General features: G+C 51.4%; 1 protein-coding gene across 4 annotated transcripts in view; it reads left to right on the plus strand.

The window, feature by feature from the left end:
- The window catches only part of MINDY4 (MINDY lysine 48 deubiquitinase 4), a 133,917-nt gene that overhangs the window by 103,266 nt on the left and 10,918 nt on the right, over positions 1-19,733 (plus strand). For 3 of the 4 annotated variants that reach the window (XM_027835857.1, XM_027835859.1, XM_027835860.1), the window contains 3 exons: positions 5,380-5,443; positions 7,871-8,032; positions 19,212-19,392. In XM_027835857.1, coding sequence (XP_027691658.1) covers positions 5,380-5,443; positions 7,871-8,032; positions 19,212-19,392 — 407 coding nt within the window. Of the gene's footprint in view, positions 1-5,379; positions 5,444-7,870; positions 8,033-15,370; positions 15,924-19,211; positions 19,393-19,733 lie in introns of those variants that run through there. The other variant, XM_027835858.1, reaches the window with a different exon arrangement.

Here is a 19,733-nt window from a genome sequence, read left to right on the forward strand (position 1 = left end):
GTTTCCTCCTCTCTTGGATCCCGCCAGGAGCCTCTCGGTCCTTCTTCCCTTATAACTCACCTGCTCTTACTGCCCAAAGCCACCATCCTTTTAAAAATAATAAAACTCTGACTGCATTCAGGCTTCTGGAAGAGAGGAGGAATTCACGCCAGCCATTTCTTCTGGGCCCCATAGTGACTTTGCCTCGGGAGGCCAATGGCATTGTCCCATTTTATAGATAAAGAAACTGAGGCTCAGCGCTCTCACTTGCTTTCCTGCGATCCACAGCACCCAGGTGCCTCCTTAGCTTCTAGTCTGACACTTCTTCCAGATTTCCTTTCTGGCCTGGGGCATGGGATAGATCGAGCAGAAGGGTGAAGCCTCAGGAGAAGTGGGAAACCAGGCTGGCCCAGAGGCCATGTGCCCTGGCCCGGCTTGTTCAGATGTCCCTTGTTTGTGTTTTTGCCGCATGCGCCCACACATCCGAACCCCTTCTTTTCGCGGTCCACCCCTGCTGCCATCTCGGGCTCCCAAGCTTCCTCAGCTCGCCACCTCCGGTGCCTTGGGGTTGGGGAGAGTACTCACAGGCCTGGTCCAAAGCTGGGCCCTAGCACTTGGTAGTCCTGAGGGGCTTCTGGGAGGTACGGACCTGAGCTGTAGCTTGAGATGGGGCTGGCATCAGAAAGATGATCTAGGCTGAAATGGGCCAGCTCAGGGCAGTCAGCGGGAAGAGCCTCGGGGCTCAAGGGTCTCCTCGGAGGTGTGGTACACCGGTCGCCTTGAGAAGGTCCCTCATCCTCCCTCAGGCCTCAGTCTACAAGGAGGGGTTTGGACTAGAAGCCCTTGGGAGATCCCTTCTGAAATGACTGAGAAAACAAAGTTTTGAGCTTCCCAGCATATTGTTGTATTAAGCAGTGTATGCTGTTGGTCCAACAGACCCGGACCAGGCCTCCTCAGCTTGGTGCTGGACGGGGGAGACAGATCTGTGTGCCTCAAAAGCGGATAATGAACAGGAGATAAACCAGGATAGAAGATGAGGTCATGTGATGTCTAACTGGAGGAGAGATGAGGGGCTTTGGAAAGGGAGAATGGAGGGTGGAAACTGAAAGAAGGGCTGACTGCGATGTGCATTAGGGGAGTCTGAGCAGGGCATGTGGGGCAGTGTCTTCAAATGAGTCAGGCAGGGAGAGAGAGGGATCTGATTGGGCGGTGGAGGGGTCTGCCTGCATGTACAGAGGGGGCTGGCTAGACTTGTGGGCCCCTTGTTCAGGCCCCCACACACTCCCACATACGCTGGCACAGAGCCAGAAGGGTCCTCCCTCAGCATGACTAACCCAAACCGCCCCCCTCCATGAAAGCTTTGATCAGCACTCGCATCAAAGAGTGACTAGCTTCTGTGTGGAGCCTTCCAAGGAGGGGAGCCTGCCGCCTCCCCGAGCAGCCCCTTCCACTCTGGGATGGCTCTCATGGCCTAGAACTTTTTCCTAACTTAAATCAAGCCTGTGTCTCTGCTCCCAAGTCTGCCTTTGGGGCCCAACAAAACACGTCCTATCTGCTTATGTTCTCATAAGTTTTGGAGGATGGTCAGTAGGGGGTGGTCGAATCATGTTAAATGCCTTGAGGCCGAAGAAAAGGCTCATTCCTCGCTCTTCACTCAGGCTCCTATGTCTGCACAAATCCTCGTGCCCATGTACCTGACATGCTGGGCCTAGCCCATCAGCACCACCTCAGACCCCAGCATTCGTCACCTGGTTTCTAAGAAAGATCCCAGAACTAGCCTACAATGGCTTTCTTTGGTTGGTCCACACCAGATGCACACGTTGTTCCAGCAGCAGTGCCTGCTGAGAACGTAGGTATCTGACAACCTCACCTAGTGAGAGCCCAGACGAGACCCAGGAAAGAGACCCAAAGGGCACCTCTTTCCGTTTGCTTACATACCATACCATGCTAACCAGCTTGGTCATCCTGTGTTTCGGAGCAGCCCCCTGGAGGGGGTGGTGGGCAATGGCAGTTGTCAGCTCATCTGAAGGTGGGGGGGAGGTGGGCTACACCTCCACACAGCTGTCTGCAAGGCTCTTTGAGGTCCCTGTGTCACAGCACAGGACGAGAGACTGTTCCAGTGTGCTCTGTTTAAGGAGGTGGGGATTTCAGAAGGATTTACCTCCAGAAGGGTTAGCGTGTAAAAGGCACCACTTTACTCAGGTCTTGTTCCCTAAAAGGTGAGTTTTCTCCTCTGTTAGAGGAGAGAAGAGAAAGCTGAGATGTCTCATGGTAATGAACCCTCTCTCTGGTTTCCTAGAATATAATTAACTCCGATAGCAGCGACACCAACAATAAGAGGTGGCAGAGACCTGGGCCTTCTGCATCTTAATCAGTTGGACAGGTTTCTTAGCTCCTGAGAGGTCCAGGGAAACTTTGACTTTCCCTTAATTTCTTTAAAACATTTTTGAAATTTTCTTAATTTCTAAACCATGATGGTCAGTGAGCTCAGGCATCTGGCCTCTTCAGTGCGCCTTCTTACCCTTGCTTGCTGTCTATGACAGTGGGGCATTTTCTGGGGGTTGTTTAGATAAGGAGAGAAAATGCAGACATTCAAAAATGCATCTGAATGAAGGAATAGAAGGACATAGAAGAGAAAAGTCCATCATCTCAGGCCGGGGGTACTTCTCAGCTCTTCTCGCTAGCCTGGCTTGACCTGGGCTTCTCTCTTGACCTATAACACACAGCTGTCTTGTGGCCTCCTCCCAGAGAATGGCATCTTCCTAGCAGAAGTCCCCCGTGTTGATTCGAAGAAGCCTCCTGGATTCGCTGTGGAACCAACTGAAGGCATCTTGGTTCTGTGGACATGCGAGGGCCCAGGTCAGAATCCTTGGCCTCCCATGCACCTGTGACTGTGGTCCAGGCCTGTAAATGCTCTCAGTCTCTGTGCTCATCTCTCTTCATGGAGGGGGCTGGACTATATGACCCCAGAGGTCCGTTCCAGCCAAACATATTCTGCCCCTGGTGTGGTACATCCATATTCTTCTGTCTTTGCTGAATATTCCGTTTCCTTTTAGTCCCAGCCAAGGGAAAAGTCGAGCAAAGGTGATGCTGCCACCTCAAAAGTATGTCAGAGACAACTGAGCCCAAAGCACAGAGCATGCCGAATAGACAGAAGACAGTCCTGTGGCCCTCCAGCTCCTGGATTTTCTTTAGTGTCAGCTTGTGGTCTGTATTGTCTGGCAACCAGGCTGGGGTGCTGGTGAGAGGCAAGGTCCAGGAGCTGCAGGATCCTGCCAGCGCAGATGGGAGGAGGCTCTGTGGCCCTCAGAGGCGGGCTGCCGGCAGCCTGCCCGTGTGTTGGCTGGCCCAGTTCTCCCCATTGTGGTGCCCATCGGCGTCCAGCTGAACCACCGACCCAGGGGCTCACAAACCCTGTGTCCAGCCGGCAGGCTTGCCACCCCGGGGGAGCACACAAGGTCTGTCGCTGACTCTGATCTTTCTGTGACTCTGTTTCTGCTCTGCCGCTGGACTCTGCTTTTAGATGGATCAGAGTAGGCCTTGAATGCAGTGAATCTGCTGTTGTCAAAGGCAGGCCGGGGAGGGGGATGTGAGCCAGGTCTCTTCCTTCGCTGTTTACACTTACACTGGAAGAGAAGTCTGGGGCCCCCACTGTGTGACCCTGGTCTGTGCTGCAGTCTCTTAGCTCTAAAATGGGGGGAATAATGTCAGCCCTTCCTGCCTGCCTCCCGTGAATATTGTAAGAACTAAATTCATGGAGATAATGTGTTAAGTGCTTTAAAAACTGGAGTGAGAGAGAAAATGCAAGGAATTATTACTGAAGGCTGATCACCGTGGAACTGCGGTGCATTTTGAAAGGAAGCCAGCTGCCATGGACCCTGTAGACCTTCAGAGCCTGGTGTCAGGCTGATCTGTCTTTGCCCCTGGGGGTTGGAAGAGCAGCCCCACCCCGTGTGCCCTCCTCACGTGACAGTGCTGGGCCCTCTGCCCCACCCCAGACCAAAGGGAGGACTCCCACAGAGGTGTGAATCACCGACTGACTCCTTGCAGTTAGTAGCCTGGTGGTTTGCGTTGTGTGCTGGGGGGGGCACCCCTAGAGGGGGGCTGGGCGGTGGGCTTGGGTCTGTGCAAGCTAGCCAGCCGCCAATTGCCTCTGTTTGTCTTCCGTTGATGGTATAATGTAAAGGCCAGATGTTTCTCTCCTTGGAGACAGGAGACCCGCTGCTGGATTCCCATTGCTTTAGCACCTGACAATGTAATTCCCATTTCCTGCCATTGTCCTTTTCTGTTTGCCCCACCGCTCAGAGCTGACGGAGCTGACGCAGACTTTAAAGTCATTGGATTAACTTCAGGCCACTGGATAATGGAGATGGAGTTCTCTTAACACTCCTGGTGTGCTTTGGATCCAGAGATGGTTATCAGGGAGTTGGAGGTTATTGTCTCCTCTTTAGAAGAAGCTGGTTCACACAACAGACATGACTGCCATTAATCTCCTTTGGCCTCTTGGCAATCTCAGCCCTCAGGCCCCTTGGCCTGCCCCCTCCCAGTCCTGCACTGCCTCCCATGGGCGAATCTCAAGGCACCGACCAGCTCCGAGGAGCCCCAGGCTCTCTGATTCTTGCCCAGGCCCCTCCCGGAATCCCCCAGGGTCTGCCCAGAAATATCTGCCAGAGCAGAGTGGTTTTTTCCAAGGCTTATGATATGTTCATTCCCCAGCTGGAGAGCACTAAGAGGGGAACTGTGGTTGGTGCATGTTTCCTGATTTAGCATACCCTCCGGTACAGGGTCTGAAGCCCTGCAGGATGGGGTTCTTTAGGATAGAGCTTAGTTAGGAAGTCTCCTTCTTTCAACTCTGGCTCCCAGGGCTTCTACCCTGGAACCTGTCACCTTGGCCTTCATCTCCCTTCCCCTCTCCAAAGAGCAGCATCTTCAAGGAGGCTGTAGCATGAAGAATGGCTTTATAGTGGGGAGGTGCTCATGCCCGGTTGGGCCAAGTCGGGGAAGTGCAGCACCCTAAGAAAGCCGACCTCCTACTTTCTCTCTGGGACTCTCTTGCCACGGTGCCCCTGGGAAAAGGCCTCCTCTTTTAGAAATAAAATGCGTCATGACTGCCTCGTGAAGTATTGGGCACTTAGGGGGTGGCCTGGTTGGACAGGGTAATGAGGAGTCCTGAGATGTCAGCCGAGGACAGAAACTGCTTTGAGAGAGAATACTTCCCCCTTGGCAGATCTTAGGCTAGTTCAGCCTCGCCACGGGATGGGAGAGAGTTCGAATGACTTAGCTGAGGTTGCCCAGCAGCCAAAGTCTTCTTGCGCACTGCCCAGGGACAGAGGGGTAGAGCTAGCCCAGCTGAGTGGCTCGGGCGTGTCCTCCAGTCACGGCTCTTCTTGTGTGTTTCAGAGTGCGCAGAGACTTTGACATGCCCGCCAACTGCCTGATCGGAGCCCACGGATACTGCACCCAGGTACCCGTGGGAGTGGACCGGGAGAGGGGGGGAGTGGGGAGGGGCTCCGTTTGTCTCTGTGAGCGCCACAAGAACCTGGTCAGGGACGCCCAGCAGGATGCTGCCCTGGCTGGAGGGAGCAGAGTCATAATGGTTAGTCCAACAAAGTGCTTAGTTCACAAGCGTTCTCTGAGGCAGATGGTACAAGGCCTATTGTCCCCCATTACAGATGGGGAAACTGAGGCAGAGCGCTCAGGTGACTTGCCCAGGGTGGCGCAGCACGTGAGGATTCCATACTCTCTCCTCCCCTCTTTGTAGCACTTGCTTTTCTCCTAGCAACCCCGGGAGGCAGGGAGCGTAAGAACAACTAGCCATTTCACAAGAGAGGGCACTGAGGCCCGGGAGCATGAAGCAGCTCAGCGGGGATCCTGTCAGACGGCTAGAAAGGTCCGAGGCGCCACGGGGACCCAGCTGTCCTGACTGCATCTGTGATGCCCGTGCCAGTGTGGCTCGGGGCAGGGATGCGAGGCAAGAATGAGGGCAGTGGTGGTTGGTCTTGTGCGTGCCCAGGCGTCTGCACGTTGTCTCCCCCATCAGACTGGGGGAGACTTGCTTTGGCCTTTCTTTGAATCCCCACTGGTCAGCACACTGCCTGGCACAAAGGAGCCAACTAACACATGCTTGTTGACTTGACTTGAGCCAAGGCCCAGGGAGATGAAATGGCCCAGATGGAATCTGGTGGCGGGCGTGGGGATTGACCACGGGTCCCATGACTCACTATGGCTGTCTCTGTAGAAGTCATAACCTGAGCTGGAGGACAGGAGGCCCATCCCGTGGGCTGCGGTCTGTATTGCCGATGAGCTCCCAGCTCCACCTCACTGTGTGTGCTCTATTGGTGGTCAGCTGGCGCCAGGGCAGTCCGTGTTGTTGTGGACTGAGGCCTTTGCTGGAGCATGCCCCTCCCCGTTACCCAACTGCCTGTTGTGTGGACAGACAGTTTGGTGTGGGGGAAGGAGAGATGCAGATTCAGATGCTACCTCTGACTCTTCCTCTCATCTGTAAAGTGGAGGAGTGTCCACCACACAGTGACGGAGACTGGGGGTCACTAGGCCTGGCTTCTTGCGCCGGCTCTGGCTCTGACCGAGTTGTGGGACTGGAGGCAGCTGCGCCCTTCCGAGGGTCCTGAAGAGAGTGTTCGAGTGAAGGGTGACTGGGCGCCGGAGCCACGCTCACTCATCCTGTGGTCCTCTGGTCACCTCGAGGGCCCCTTTTGGCATTTCGTGTTGCTCTTCTTTGGTTGACTCCGTCATGAGATGATGAAGAAGGAAGACTGAGGAGACCCAGAGACAGGAGGGCTTCAGAGGCTTGTGCGACTGCTTGTGGCTGGACGGGGCCTGGGAGGAAGCTGTCCAGAGAGTGTACCATCAACCCCTCCCCTGTGTCCTGGAGGCCAGAGGGGACATGGCAGTGAATTCAGCCTCCCTTTCCTGAGGGAGCACCATAACTTGCCTGAGCATTTCCTCCAAAGTCCTTCTTGGCTTCCCCTGTGTATGCACAATGCAGGACATTCCACATCTGCCGCCAATAAAACCGAGGGTCCTTTTCATTCTCACTGGGGCAGGAGTTGTCAGTAGAGATAAAAGTGATTTACTGGTCACTACTTTTCTCACCATTGTCAGGGCAGAAGGAGGGAGGGAGACCTGCCTCACTTTGATAGGCTTAGCTACTCTGCCCCGGATAGTGATCAGTACAGTTCCAAAGACCCCGGGATGAAAATGCTGCCCACTCCCAGAGAGAGAGAGCTGGTGCACTGTGGGGGCAGAGTTGTAATAGTAAGGGGTTACGGGAATGAAGCAGACTTTGGAAACTGGTTTTTTTTTTTGCCTTTTTTTGCAACATGGCTAATATGGAAATGTTTTGCATGATTTCACATGTATAATTGGCATCATATTGCTTGCCTTCTTAATGAGTGGAAGAGGGGCTAGAGGGAGGGAGAGAATTTGGAATTCAGAATATTAAAAATGACTCTCAAAAATTTTTTATATCTAATTGGGAACTATTTAATGAAATAGATAAAAATATATTTCAAAAAACTCACCTTCCAGAGACCTGCTTGAGGGCAAGGTCACTGGTTTTGTGCCTAGTGTGGGGGTCATAAATGTAGAGCTGAGAAACCTTAGGGGTCAGCAGGTCCAGTAGAGGCAGTCACTGAGTCCAGTGTGAAATGATTTGCTCACAGGAGCAGGCCCTCAAAAAAGATTAGATCAGACGATAACTTACAAACTTAAAAGGAAAGTGGCAGAAATTTTGTTCCCTGTGAATTGTGAAAAAAAATTTCTCTGTTCCTTTCCTCCCTGCTGTCATCTTATCTCCTCTGATCTTCTGCCCTCCTTTTCTGTTGTGTATGGCATATAGAATTCACAAGCTTCCTTTTTCTTTTGTCAACAGGAACTTGTCAACCTGCTTCTGACTGGCAAAGCCGTGTCCAATGTTTTCAACGATGTGGTGGAGCTGGATTCTGGAAATGGAAATGTCACCCTCCTCAAAGGAATCACATCTCGCAGTGACATCGGGCTTCTGTCTCTGTTTGAGCACTATGACGTTTGCCAGGTAGGCAGACCCCAGACCCCCCCCCCCCCCCCCCCCCCCCCCCCTCGCCCCCCCCGGGGCAGCGTGGGAAATCGTATTGGGATGACCACAGTCTGCTGGTGGGCTCATGAGGTGTTTCTGCTCCTGGAGCAGCGAGGCTGCCCTGCTTCCAGAATCTGAGCAAGAAAGGCCAAGGGGATGCCACACCATTTCTCATGTGGTCCTATTGACCACATACAGTAAAGACACTCCCCATGTGAGTACTCATGAGGGAGCCTGGTGCAGTGACTTGGGATGTGATCTGGGGTTGATCAAGGATGGCCCGGAGTGTGCCAGAGAAAGGGGAGACCCCATGCAACCTGGCTTACACTGCTACCTTCTGCCTTGATAAGAGTAAGGAAGACAGTTGTAATAATTACAGCAGGAATATTTTCGTAGCCCTCTAAGGTTTGCAAAGCGCTTTACATAGACTGTCTCATTTGATAAAGAAACAGGTTCTAAGCCCAGGTGAACTTCAGCTGAACCTTCATCTAAATGAGCTGCCTCTGGCCCTCTGAACGAGGAGCAGAATGGCCTTCTGGCTGCCAGAGCCTTTTCCAAATGGCTCACGTGACTGCATCTGCCTGAAGAATGGCATTGACCTTTTTGACCTAGTTCCCCACTCCCTGACACAAGCAAGCCTCAGTTTTCATTATCTTTGGGGAGGAAAACAATGATAACAGCTATTTCACAGAAATATTTTTATCCAAGGAGAACAGAGGAATGCTTTCACACGGTCCTTGATAAGCACCCAGGGGTTTACAGCTGTGCACAGGCTGAGGCAGGAAGGTATTTGGTCTTAACTTCCATTTCACATTGGGAAGCACTTGTTTACTATGTTAGGGTTAGGTTCATTTGCCCCCTCAGCCCTCTCAGGAGAGGCTCTGCTCAGGGCCCATGTGGCCCCAAAGGAGGGTGGGGGGGAGGTCTCAGGCTTTCCTCTCTCCGTTTCTGTCCCCACCCAAAGTAAGCCCAGAGAAATCTTTAAAACAAATCTTATAAATGGCTTACGTTGAGGGTCTCTCCAAAATGTGGGTAACGGGGTCCCTACTAGAAAACGTGTTCAATGTACAATGCAGGTGTCAGGTATGATACCACAGCAACGCTTAGAATGGAAGAGACGCACAAGCATTCATTAGCAACTCAGAAAGGGGCCCATTGGGTTCTTTGTACTTTGTCCTTCTTCCACACCCCAGCACCAAAGTCAAAGAGACCCTTGTGGGATGGGCACCTCAGACACGTGGTCTCAGCAGCTCACCAGACTCCCCTCTGGCCAACCTGAGCCCAGCTATCCTGAGTCCTTCTGGCAATGGGGCTTTTCTCCTCTGGTCAGCACAGGCCTGGATCTGGAACTCTTGACCCAGGGGTAGCTGCCAAGGCTGGAAAAGTCCATTTTTCAGAATCTGTGCTCAAGGAAGGAAGCAGAAGGCAGCTAGGTGTAGGGCTCTGGGGCCCCACCTCAAGCCTGCCTGGTCCCAGTATGTCATGTGTCCCAGCTGCCATTGCTGCTTGCAGGGTAGTGGGAACATCCTCCCCTCCCCTGCACCCCCAAACATCCTTTTGCTGAAAGTGCAAGGGAGAGAATTCCCTATAAGAGTCCCCAAAGAACAGGTCCATTCCCAGATTTGTGTGTATGAGAGCGGGGATGGCCAGGGCAGGAAAGAAATCATCTGACAGCCATTGCATCTGACCTGCCACTGTGTATATTCTGTGCTATCCTAATAGTCTTTATATGCTATTGGTATGTGGAGTGTGTAGTAGAGTAATATAAATATATCCTTCTATCCAGGTAGTATAAAAATACTGTTAGCGTGTCTACTCTTGGTGTGTAAATTGTATGGTAGAATAGTATGTGTATTATTCTGTCCTGGTAACATCAATATGCCATTAGTGTCTGTTCTCCAGGACCTTCGTTGGTTTTTTGGTTACTCAGACTATGATATTTTCATTTACATTACTACAGTTAGTCATTCTTCTCTTGGTTCTGCTTATTGGAAGCTGCATCAGTTTATATCAGTCTTCTCGTGTTTCTCTGAATTCCTCAAATTCCTATGTCTTACCACACAGCAATATTCCCTGGCATTCACATCCCACTGGGGACTCTCATAAAAGGGATACGAAGAATGTCTCAGGGTGTCTGTTGGCCCTTTGTTTCTGTCTTTTGACTTCCTTGGGCACGTGCCCAGTAGTGGAATCGCTGAGTCGAAGACAAAATAGTCACTTTGCTTACGTAACTCCAAACCAATACTCAGAATGGTGGGATGGCTTCAGGGGTCTCCTAACCGTACATTAGCATCAGAGGGTCCTGGGTGTAGAGCTGGGCAGGGTCTTGGGTGTCATCTAGTTCAACTCTTCATTTGTATAGATGAGGAAACTGAGGTCACACAGCCAGGAAGTAAGGGCCGAGATGGCTGTCTCAGCCCCTCCACAGGTCCCTTTCTTCCTGGTCACCTTTGCCAGTTTTTATGGTGTAAGGTAAAAAAGCAGATCTTTGAATTTGCATTTCTGTAATGATTAATGAATTGTAGAATATTTTCATGTGGTCATTCATCATTTCAAATTCTGCTTTTGAAATCTCATATTCTTTGACCACTTATCTATTACAGAATGGCTCTTGGTATTATATGTTGATGTCATTTCCCTGTAAATTTTACAAATCAGATTTTTGTTAGTGACATTTGATGGAACGTGTCCTGGCTACATTGATTTTGTCCATCCAAAGGCTTTTTAATTTGTTGTAATTAAAATTGTCTTTTGAAAAACCTTTCATGATCTTCTCTATCCCTTTTTAATGTCTTCTCCTAGCCATACTTTTGAAAAGTACCGAATCTTATTCTGGCTGGTTTGGTTTTAATGGTGTGACCCTTTCGGCTTTCTTACCTATTCTGACCTTACTGTGGCATAGGACGTAGCAGAGTTGTCGTCATCTGATTTCTGCCAAAACACTTTCTAATTTTATAGTAGCTCTCTTCCAAAAAGGAGTCCTTCCCCCGTAATTCATGTTTTGGGTTATCAAACACTGGACTGCTCATTTCCAGTTGGTTCTATTTCTTGCTTACTTAATCAGTTTTACTGATGGACTTTTTGTTTTTAAAAAATATTGAGTAGTGTTTGTGACTGCCCGCTGATTTATAACACAGTCTGGAATCTGGTGATGCTCTGCCCCCTCTGTCCGTACTTTTTTTTCTTGTTTTCTGTGAGATACTAGGGCTTCTGTTCTTCAGAATGAATTTTGTTATCATTTAAAAAAGTATTCTCTCCATGATTTGCTTGGTACGGCGCAAATGGGTGAATTAATTTAGCTAATGCAGTTCTGTTGAATGGGACCGAAGAGGAGGATCGTAACACCGCTGACGCTCGATCATCTCACCCGTTCTCCCAGAGGACATTGCCTCGTGCTTCCAGGAAACAAAACCAAGGCCGTTAACAGGAGCTCTCTCTTCTCCCCTCTTCTCATCGCACATCACTGAGCTCCTTCCCCTGCTTTCTCCTCCTTCTCCCCTTTCTTTCATGAAGAGGCGGCCCTTCTCCTTGCTAAGACACACCAGTTGTTATGCCCCTGGGAGCCCATCTCCTCCCATCTCTTCCAGTCAATTGTTCTCTGTCATTCCTTCTCTTCTTCAGCCTCTCCCCGTCTCCTGACTCCTTCCCTGCTGCCTACAAAGATGCCCACGTCACTGCTCTCCTCACTTGATCCATCAGGGGCACTCCTGTCCCATATCTCTTTTTCCTTTCAGTGGTTAAAGTGCTTGAGAAGATCATTTTTGTGTCATGTTTCCTCTCCTCTCAGTTTCTTCTAAACCTTCTGACCGTGTCATTCAGTTCTCTGAATTGTAGACCTGAGGACCTCTTCTTGAACCTTGTCCTTCTTGACCTCTCAGCGGCCTTTGACGTTGGTGACCACCCTCTTCCCCTCTCCAGGTGTGTGTGACACTGCTCTCTCCTGGTTCTCCCCCTCCCTGCCTCGTGGGCACTGGCCGTTCTCTTTGCCGCATCTTCGTCCAGCTCGTGCCCTCGAGCCGTGGCCTGGTCCTGGGCCCTTCTCTTTTCTTCCTCTAGGTCATCTCATGAGTTCCTGCTTGTTCAGTTGTCATCTCTATCGTGATCTAGCTATCCAACCCTAACCCCTCTCCTGACTCCCCGCATTACCAGCTGCTTTTTGGATGTCAGGCCAGCACATACCATGTGCTCGACATTGTGCTCTGTGCTGTGTATTCAAAAATAAAGAGTGAAACCATCCCGACTTGCAGTGAGCTTGTTTGTGTTCTATGTAGAATGTTTTATTTACACTGTATATTACAAATACATGTAAGATATACACAGCATAAGTACAAAGTGAATAAGAACATGCAGATACACACAGTAGTTAGCTATGTGCACATACTAGTCATAGAAGACAGCTAGTGGAAAGGTACAGTGACACATTCATTAGGACATGTTTGAAGGACAGAGAGGTGTGGAGGAGGAGGAATAGGGCAGAGGAGGAACTTCTTCTGCTGAAAGATAAATTGGGAGTTGGTTGTATAGGGCTTGGAAAGCTCAGCAGAGGAGTTTATGTTAGATCTTTGAGGCAAAGAAGCCTCTAGTACTTGAGGCCACACCTAGAGGGCCACGTGTGGCAAAAGCAGGGTAGTCACATGGCCTGATCTATGCTTAACGATAATGATTTCAAAAGCCATATGTGGGATAGACTGAAGTGATCTAGGCTAAAGGTGGTGAGGGCATAAATGAAGCGGGTCGCTATGTGAGTGGAGTGAAGGAGGTGTACGGGAGAGTCATCTTGAAGGTAGAAAGATTTGGCAACTAATGGGATATATGGGGAGAACGAAGAATCTGCATTGCTGTCAAAATCACGAAGCAGGGAGACTGGGAGAATGTTGGTGCCTGAGGAAATTTGGAAGGTGGGAGAGTTTAGTAGAAAAGAGAATGAGTTCCATTTTAGAAAGGTTGAGTAAGGGATCTCTGGGACATACGGTTTGAACTATACAATAGGCAGGTGGTGAGATGGGACTGAAATCTGAGGGGGAGACCAGGAGATATGTATATAGATCTGGAGTCATCTGCATGGAGAGGGAGAAGAGAAAAGGCCCCCATACAAAACCTTGAGGAACACCACCAGTTAGGGGGTGTGAAGACTGCGAAGGTTCAGTCTGAGAGGAGGAGAGAGCTGGTCCCAAAAACCCAGGATGGGGGGTGAGCATCCAGGCCGAGGGGGCCAGCAGTCTCAAACGCAGCAGACAAACAGAGAAAGATCACGAATCTGCAATTAGGAGATCATCGGTAACTTTCGAGAGAATCGTCCAGTTGAGTGTTGAGGTCTGAAATCATGGCGTAATGCACTGAAGACTGAATGAAGGGAGAAGTGGGTGCAGGAAGTGTGGACAGTCTTTCTTCCCAAGGAGTTTGGCTGAGAAGAGGAGGAGGTGGAGCTCCGTAGCTTGTGGGGTTGGCAGGACTAGGGAAGGTTGTGTGTGTTTGTTTTAGGATAAGGGGGGAAGGGATGAAGGCCACGGGGAAAGAAGTTCTCTGTTCCCCCAGATCCTTCCCTCTTCCAGGCTTCTCTTTGGTTGAGGGGCTCCCCGCCACGTTCCCAGGCACCCGGGCTCACAGCCTGAGGCCGGTGTGGGCCTCACTTGGCCTTCTCCTCTGGTGGCTGCTGATCAGTTTGGCCCCCTCCCCCTCCCTGGCTCTCCAGGGCTCTCCCTTGTTACCCCTCTTCAGAAATGCCAGGCTCCGGCTCCACTGGCCTCATGGCTGTCTTTTGCGCACGGTTGCGCTCCGTTCCTGACTTTGCACTGGCTGTCCTCCTGGCTTGGGAAGGTCCGCCTCTTCACCTCCATCTGCTGCCTTTCCCGCCTGTCCCCTGAGTCATTCCTTCCCGCTACGGTTCCCTCCCGGTTGTCCAGCATGTCATCTTCCCCATTAGAAAAATTGCTACCTAAAGACAGGACTCCTGCCCCCTTCCGTTGTCCTATGTTCCCAGTGCTTAGTGCGGTGTTTATTGACTGAGTGAATGTGATTACCCACCCGCCCCCTGCCCACGCCTAGTCTGGCTCTTGAGAGGAGATGCCCATGGAAAGAAGAGCCTCCGTAAGACAGACCAGTAGTGTCACAGACAGTGTATTTCCTGGCATCTTCTAGCAGGATGTCTCTGGGGATAGCTGGAATTCCAGTCACTTCGCACGTCTTCTGATTCGGGGAATCCTCGTCAGCTACACTTTCTCAGCCGGAGTCAGCTCCGTAGGTGTGGAGGGGGAGATGTGTGTATGTGTACTGTGTGTATGTGTACATGTGTGTATGTGTGTGTACTGTGTGCATGTGCGTATGTGTCCTGTGTGTGCACGTGTGTGCATGTGTCTGTTTCCGTGTGTGCGTGTGCGCTGTGTGTATGCATGCGCGTGTGTGTGCGCGTGCACGTGTGTGTATGTGTGTACTTGTGTGTGCACACGCACGGGGCACGATCAGACCGAGGCCCGCAGAAATCACTCCGGCGCTGTGTGGAGGATGGACAGCGCCTCAGCTGAGGGCGAGACGCGAGGGGGTCTCAGCCTGTAAGTCTGGACCACCTACTAGGTGCCAGAGCCCGGTGTCCGTGACTGTGAGAGAGGCGGGGGAGGCCCATCTGGTCCCTCACCCGCCTCACGGGCAGGAAACAATCGGAGACTCAGCAGACCGCTAGCCAGAGTGGTGCCAGCTTGAAGCCGGCGGGGCGGCCGAGAAGGGCAGCAGTGCCCCGAGGAGCGAGGCTTCGTGGAGGGGGGAGGACAACCGTGGACTGGGGAGAGCAGGAACAGCGTTGGGTGGAAGGGCAGCGTCCGTGACGAGGGGGGTCCGAGTGACGTAGGAGACGTCTCCTGAAGATGACTGTTTTCCGGGCCCCCCCCCCCGCTCGTGGATGCCCTTCCCCCACTCCCCTGCGGGTTTCCAGGCTCTTGGCACTCCCGTTTCCGACCCTTCACCACACTCTTACTCCCACCTGGACTCACCGAGAAATGTGTCTGCCCTTCAGGCGCCTCCGCCTCGCTAGGGTCTGGAGAGTGGCCGTGCTGTAAGCAGGGGCAGACATTTGGCCATTTTGTGAAAAGTAACAAAGAACAAAAAACCTGCAGTGTTTATGGGCCCAAGCATCTCTTTGTGCCATTTTCCTCTTCAGAGAGAACACACGTTCTCTGCATTTCAGGCTGGACACGCATGCATTTGTGTGGTAAGGAAGGAAAATCTCTAGGTCACGTCTACACCAGCAAAGCAAAGCTAAAGAAATTCATCCGGCCTAGAGGAGGGGAGGCCCAGTGACCCCGATTACTTGTTCCTGTCCCCCAGATCCACTGTGTCATCAGTAACTCTGCTTATCCTCCTGGGTTCGGCCTGAGAGCTACACCGTGTACATCGAGGTGGAGGAGAGGAAAGGAAAGGAAAGCGGCAGGCTCTCGGGATCCTGAAAACATCCTCGTGGCCGCTGCAAGAAACGTGAGACAGGGATCTCGCGTCACCACGCCAGCCCGAGGATGGATGTCACTTCTCCAAGACTGTCCCCACCAAGGCTCTGACTGTGCTTGCAGTCCCAGGGAGGTTGAGAGAAATGTCTGAAGAGGCTAGATTTGAGCCCCTCTCTTCCCGTGACAGCATGCTGTTGGCAAGTCACCCTTTTGTCTGCCATGTTCCCACTTGTAGGATCTTATTTTTTAATGACACAGTTTTGGGTGTTTGAAGACTCCGTCTCTAATTTTCTCATTTCATAGAAGAACTTCACCCTGTGGGTGGCAGAATGGAGAGTGCAGCAGCCTGAGAACTGAGGTTCAGATCCCAGCTCAGGTGTGTGATCACCTCTGACCTGGGCCCCTGCCCCTCTTCTGGATAAATCCAGAGCTCGCAGGACCACGTTTTTATATTTGTTTGCCCAGAATCAACCACAGCACCTGGCTCATAGTAGGTGCTTAATAAATGCTTGTTAATATCCCTGTAACTACATCTGTATCTATACATGAATTGACACAACCTTCTATCTGTGTATGTATGTATATATACTTATACATGTGTATATATCAACAAGCATTTACTATTTACGTACATATAAAATCAACTTCACACACATATGCGTATATGTGTATGTACACACACACATACACACACGTGTGCGCGCGCATGCATTTATTAAGCACCTACTGTGAGCCAGGTACTGCATTAGGCTCTGGGGGTGCATAGTGTTTTTTGGAGCTGTGATTTCATCAGCAGAAGTGGGTCTCCACGAGGAAACACGTGGCCCGTGTGCTCCTGAGAGTGGGCCCAAACCAGATTAAAATATAATTAGGGAATATTTAACAAAATTTTAAAAAATGCAGTAAAACATAGATAACATTACACTTTACAACTGAGGCAGGGTGGCCCCTGGGGCCCAGGGCTGAGGGGCCGTCCCCCGGGGTCACACGACCCCTGTTTATCCATAACCTCCTCTCCCTCCACCACTCCCTGGCTTCATTCGTCCCTCTACCTCTCGAGACTTTCTCCCGTAGTGATTCCTGTTCTGACTTTCCTCCTTTACCCCCTCCGAAGCCATGGTTTGTCATTTCAGCTCTGCGCTGTCCTACCCCCTCACCCTTTTGTACTGTTGCTGTTGTTCTCTTGCCAACACTTGACCCTGGATCACTCCCAACACCCGTCTCATCCACTCCCTGTTTCTACTCACAAGCTGCAGATTGAAGGAAGTCACAACTGTGCCGACTGGGCCCAATGACACACTGATGTCATCCACAATGTCATCTGTGATGTGATCCGCTGTCTCCTGGCAGAAACTGTTTCGAACCCTCTTTCTTCCTCAAAATCCCTTAACATCATCGCCCACTCTCTTCTCTTTTTCCTTAGTTGCTGACAAAGAGGTGGTCCTTCTCCTTGCCAAGGCCAACCCCTTTACCAGATTGCATCCTCAGTAACACCCTCTCTCCAGTCTTCAGCCTCTCTCTCACTGGTTCCTTCCTTACTGCCCTGAAACCTAGCCAGGTCACGCCATCCTTACAAGCCTTCACTAGACGCTGTCATCCCCTCAAACGATTCTCCTCCTCCCCCTTTCTTAGCCAGACTTCTTTGAAAAGCTGTCAGTGCTCACCACTTTCACCTCTCGTTCCTTGGTCCTTTGGAGTGTGACCTCCAACTTCATCTGCTGACTCTGATATTACCGATGTTCTCTGAATTGTCAGATGTGGCGGTCCTTTCTCAGTCCTCAACCTCCCTGCCACATTTGACCCTGTCGGTGACTCTCCTCCTAGATGCTCTTTCCTCCCGGGGTTTCGTGGCTCTACCTTCTCCTCTCCTCTTGCTTGCCTGACTGTTCCCATTCCCGGTCCTTTGCTGGTTTCTCACCTACATGTTTGCTCCAAACTGTGGGCATTCTCCAGGGTTCTCCCCTGGGTGCTCTTCTCTTCTCCTGCGCTCTCTCTCGGTAGCCTCGTCAGCTTTCATGGGCTTAACTGTCATCGCCGATGATGACACCCAGATCTGTCTCTCCAGTCCTGGTCTCTCCCCTAAGCTTCCACATCACCAGTTGGCTGCTGGACATTTGAAAGATGTCCTGGATCATCGCCGAGTCAACATGTCCAAAGCAAAATTCATTGTCTGTTCCCTCTGTTCCTCCTCTGTTGCAAACATTCCTCTTTTTGTTGAAGGCACCACCATCCTTCTGGTCTTCATGCCTCCTTGCCTCCCTCACCCATGAATCAGTCACTTGCCAGATCTCGCTGTTTCTACCTTGACAAAACCTCACACCCCTGACCCCTCCTGCCTCCTCACACAGCTCCCACCTTAGTTCAGACCCCTATCAGCTCCCTCATAGATTATGGCAGCTGCCTCTTCTTGGCCTCCCTGCTTGGGTCTCTGCCCAGCCCCCCTCCCCAAAGTGATGCTCCCTAAGTGCAGACCTGACCAGATGACTCCCCACCTCCAGCGGTTTCCTCCTATTGCTGCTAGGACCAAATATAAATTCCCCAGCTTAACTTTTGAAGCCCTCCATAACCTGGCCCCAACATGCCTTTCCAGTCTCTTTGGGTTTTACTTCTTCTCAACACTGTGATGGAGCCACGCTGGTCTTCCCTAAGTTTCTCACACACAACATGCCACCTCTCATCTCTGGGTGCTCACCAGAACTACAGAGTCCCTCTCTTCCATTAACGTACTGCTCAGATGCCATCTTTTGTACGAGCCTTTCTAGATCTCCCTGCCCCAGACTACCTTATGTTTAACGACTGTGTACATACGTGGGTTTTTTGGTTCAGTAACTTTTTAGTCATGTCCAGCACTTGGTGGCCCCATTTGAAGGTTTTTTGGAACAGATGCTGGAGTGGTTTGCCATTTCCTTCGCTAGCTCATTTTACAGATAAGGAAACTGAGGCACACAGGGTTACGTGACTTGCCCAGGGTCACACAGCTAGTCAGCATCTGTGTGTTTACTTCATATTTATTCTGCACGTATTTTGTGGGTGCTTTCCCGCATTAGAATGTAGGCTCCTTATGGCTGGGATTGGTTTGTTTTATATTTGTATCCTTAGCACCTGGCACAGTGTCCAGAATGGGGTAGACACATGATAAATCCTTGGACTGCTTCTTAACTCTCAGCTCTGCTCTCTGTCTGCTCCATCACACTGTTTCGGTCTCTGTCACTGCCATTTCTGTCTGTGCATATGTGTGTGAGTGTGTATATGCATATATACCTACGTATGGTAGGAAGCTCGAGCAAGGCTTTAGCCTGTCAGTCCCCGTGTCGTGGACAAGCCTTTCAAGCCCTTAGTTCCCTGACCTAAAACCCACTGTTCTAATGCCACGCCGCTTCTGACCAGAGGCCTGTGTGGAGGCTGGCCGGAAGGTCCTGCAGCAAGCCCAGAAGGGCTCTGCTGGAAGCAGCAATGCTGCCGAGAAGTTTGCGTGGCACCGTGGCAGCCAAGAGCGTGTGTCCGCTGGGCTTGTGGACTTCCCAGATGACTGGCTTCGGCCCGCGTGACTCCAGGTCTCATTTTCCTCCCCGTCGGTCTCCTTGGCGCCATGGAGGGGATGCTGGTGTGGGCAAGGCCATCGTGAGGACACGTGGTCTCTTTCAGATCTCGGCCCCTTTGCTCCTCGGTCAGTGAATCACTGCTCTGTCGTTTGGTTTGCTCTTTATTCTGTGTCCCCCTCTCAGGTGGGCTGTTATCTAAAGACTCCCAGGTATCCCATCTGGGTGGTGTGCAGTGAAAGCCACTTCAGCATCCTCTTCAGCCTTCAGCGAGACCTCCTCAGTGACTGGAAAGTGGAGAGAATATTTGATCTCTATTACTACGACGGGCTGGCTAACCAGCAGGGGGAGATTCGGCTGACGATAGGTATGTGTCTCACCCTTCCTCCCTGGCCCCGCTGGCTGTCCCCCTCCTTGCTTGGTATTACGCACAGGACAGGAGAATATGGCGGCTTTCTCCTAGGGAACCTGAAATAAGATGGACACATGGGGAAGTTGGGACACCAGCACAAGAGGATGAGAGCTCTGACCAGTGGTATAGGTGCCGAGGGCAAGGTTTCTGAAGGAGATGGGCCATGAGAGGCTCAGGAGCGGGGTACACCTAAGCTGCAAGCCAGGAGGAGGCCGGGTGTCCTCAGGGTTTGGGAGAAGACTGGCGTGGCTGACCAGAGGCTTGTGTGGAGGCTGGATAGAGGCCGCAGGAGTGGT

This window comes from Vombatus ursinus, unplaced genomic scaffold, assembly GCF_900497805.2.
Source record: "Vombatus ursinus unplaced genomic scaffold, bare-nosed wombat genome assembly UNPS02014817.1, whole genome shotgun sequence".
In the NCBI taxonomy this organism is placed as follows: domain Eukaryota; kingdom Metazoa; phylum Chordata; class Mammalia; order Diprotodontia; family Vombatidae; genus Vombatus; species Vombatus ursinus.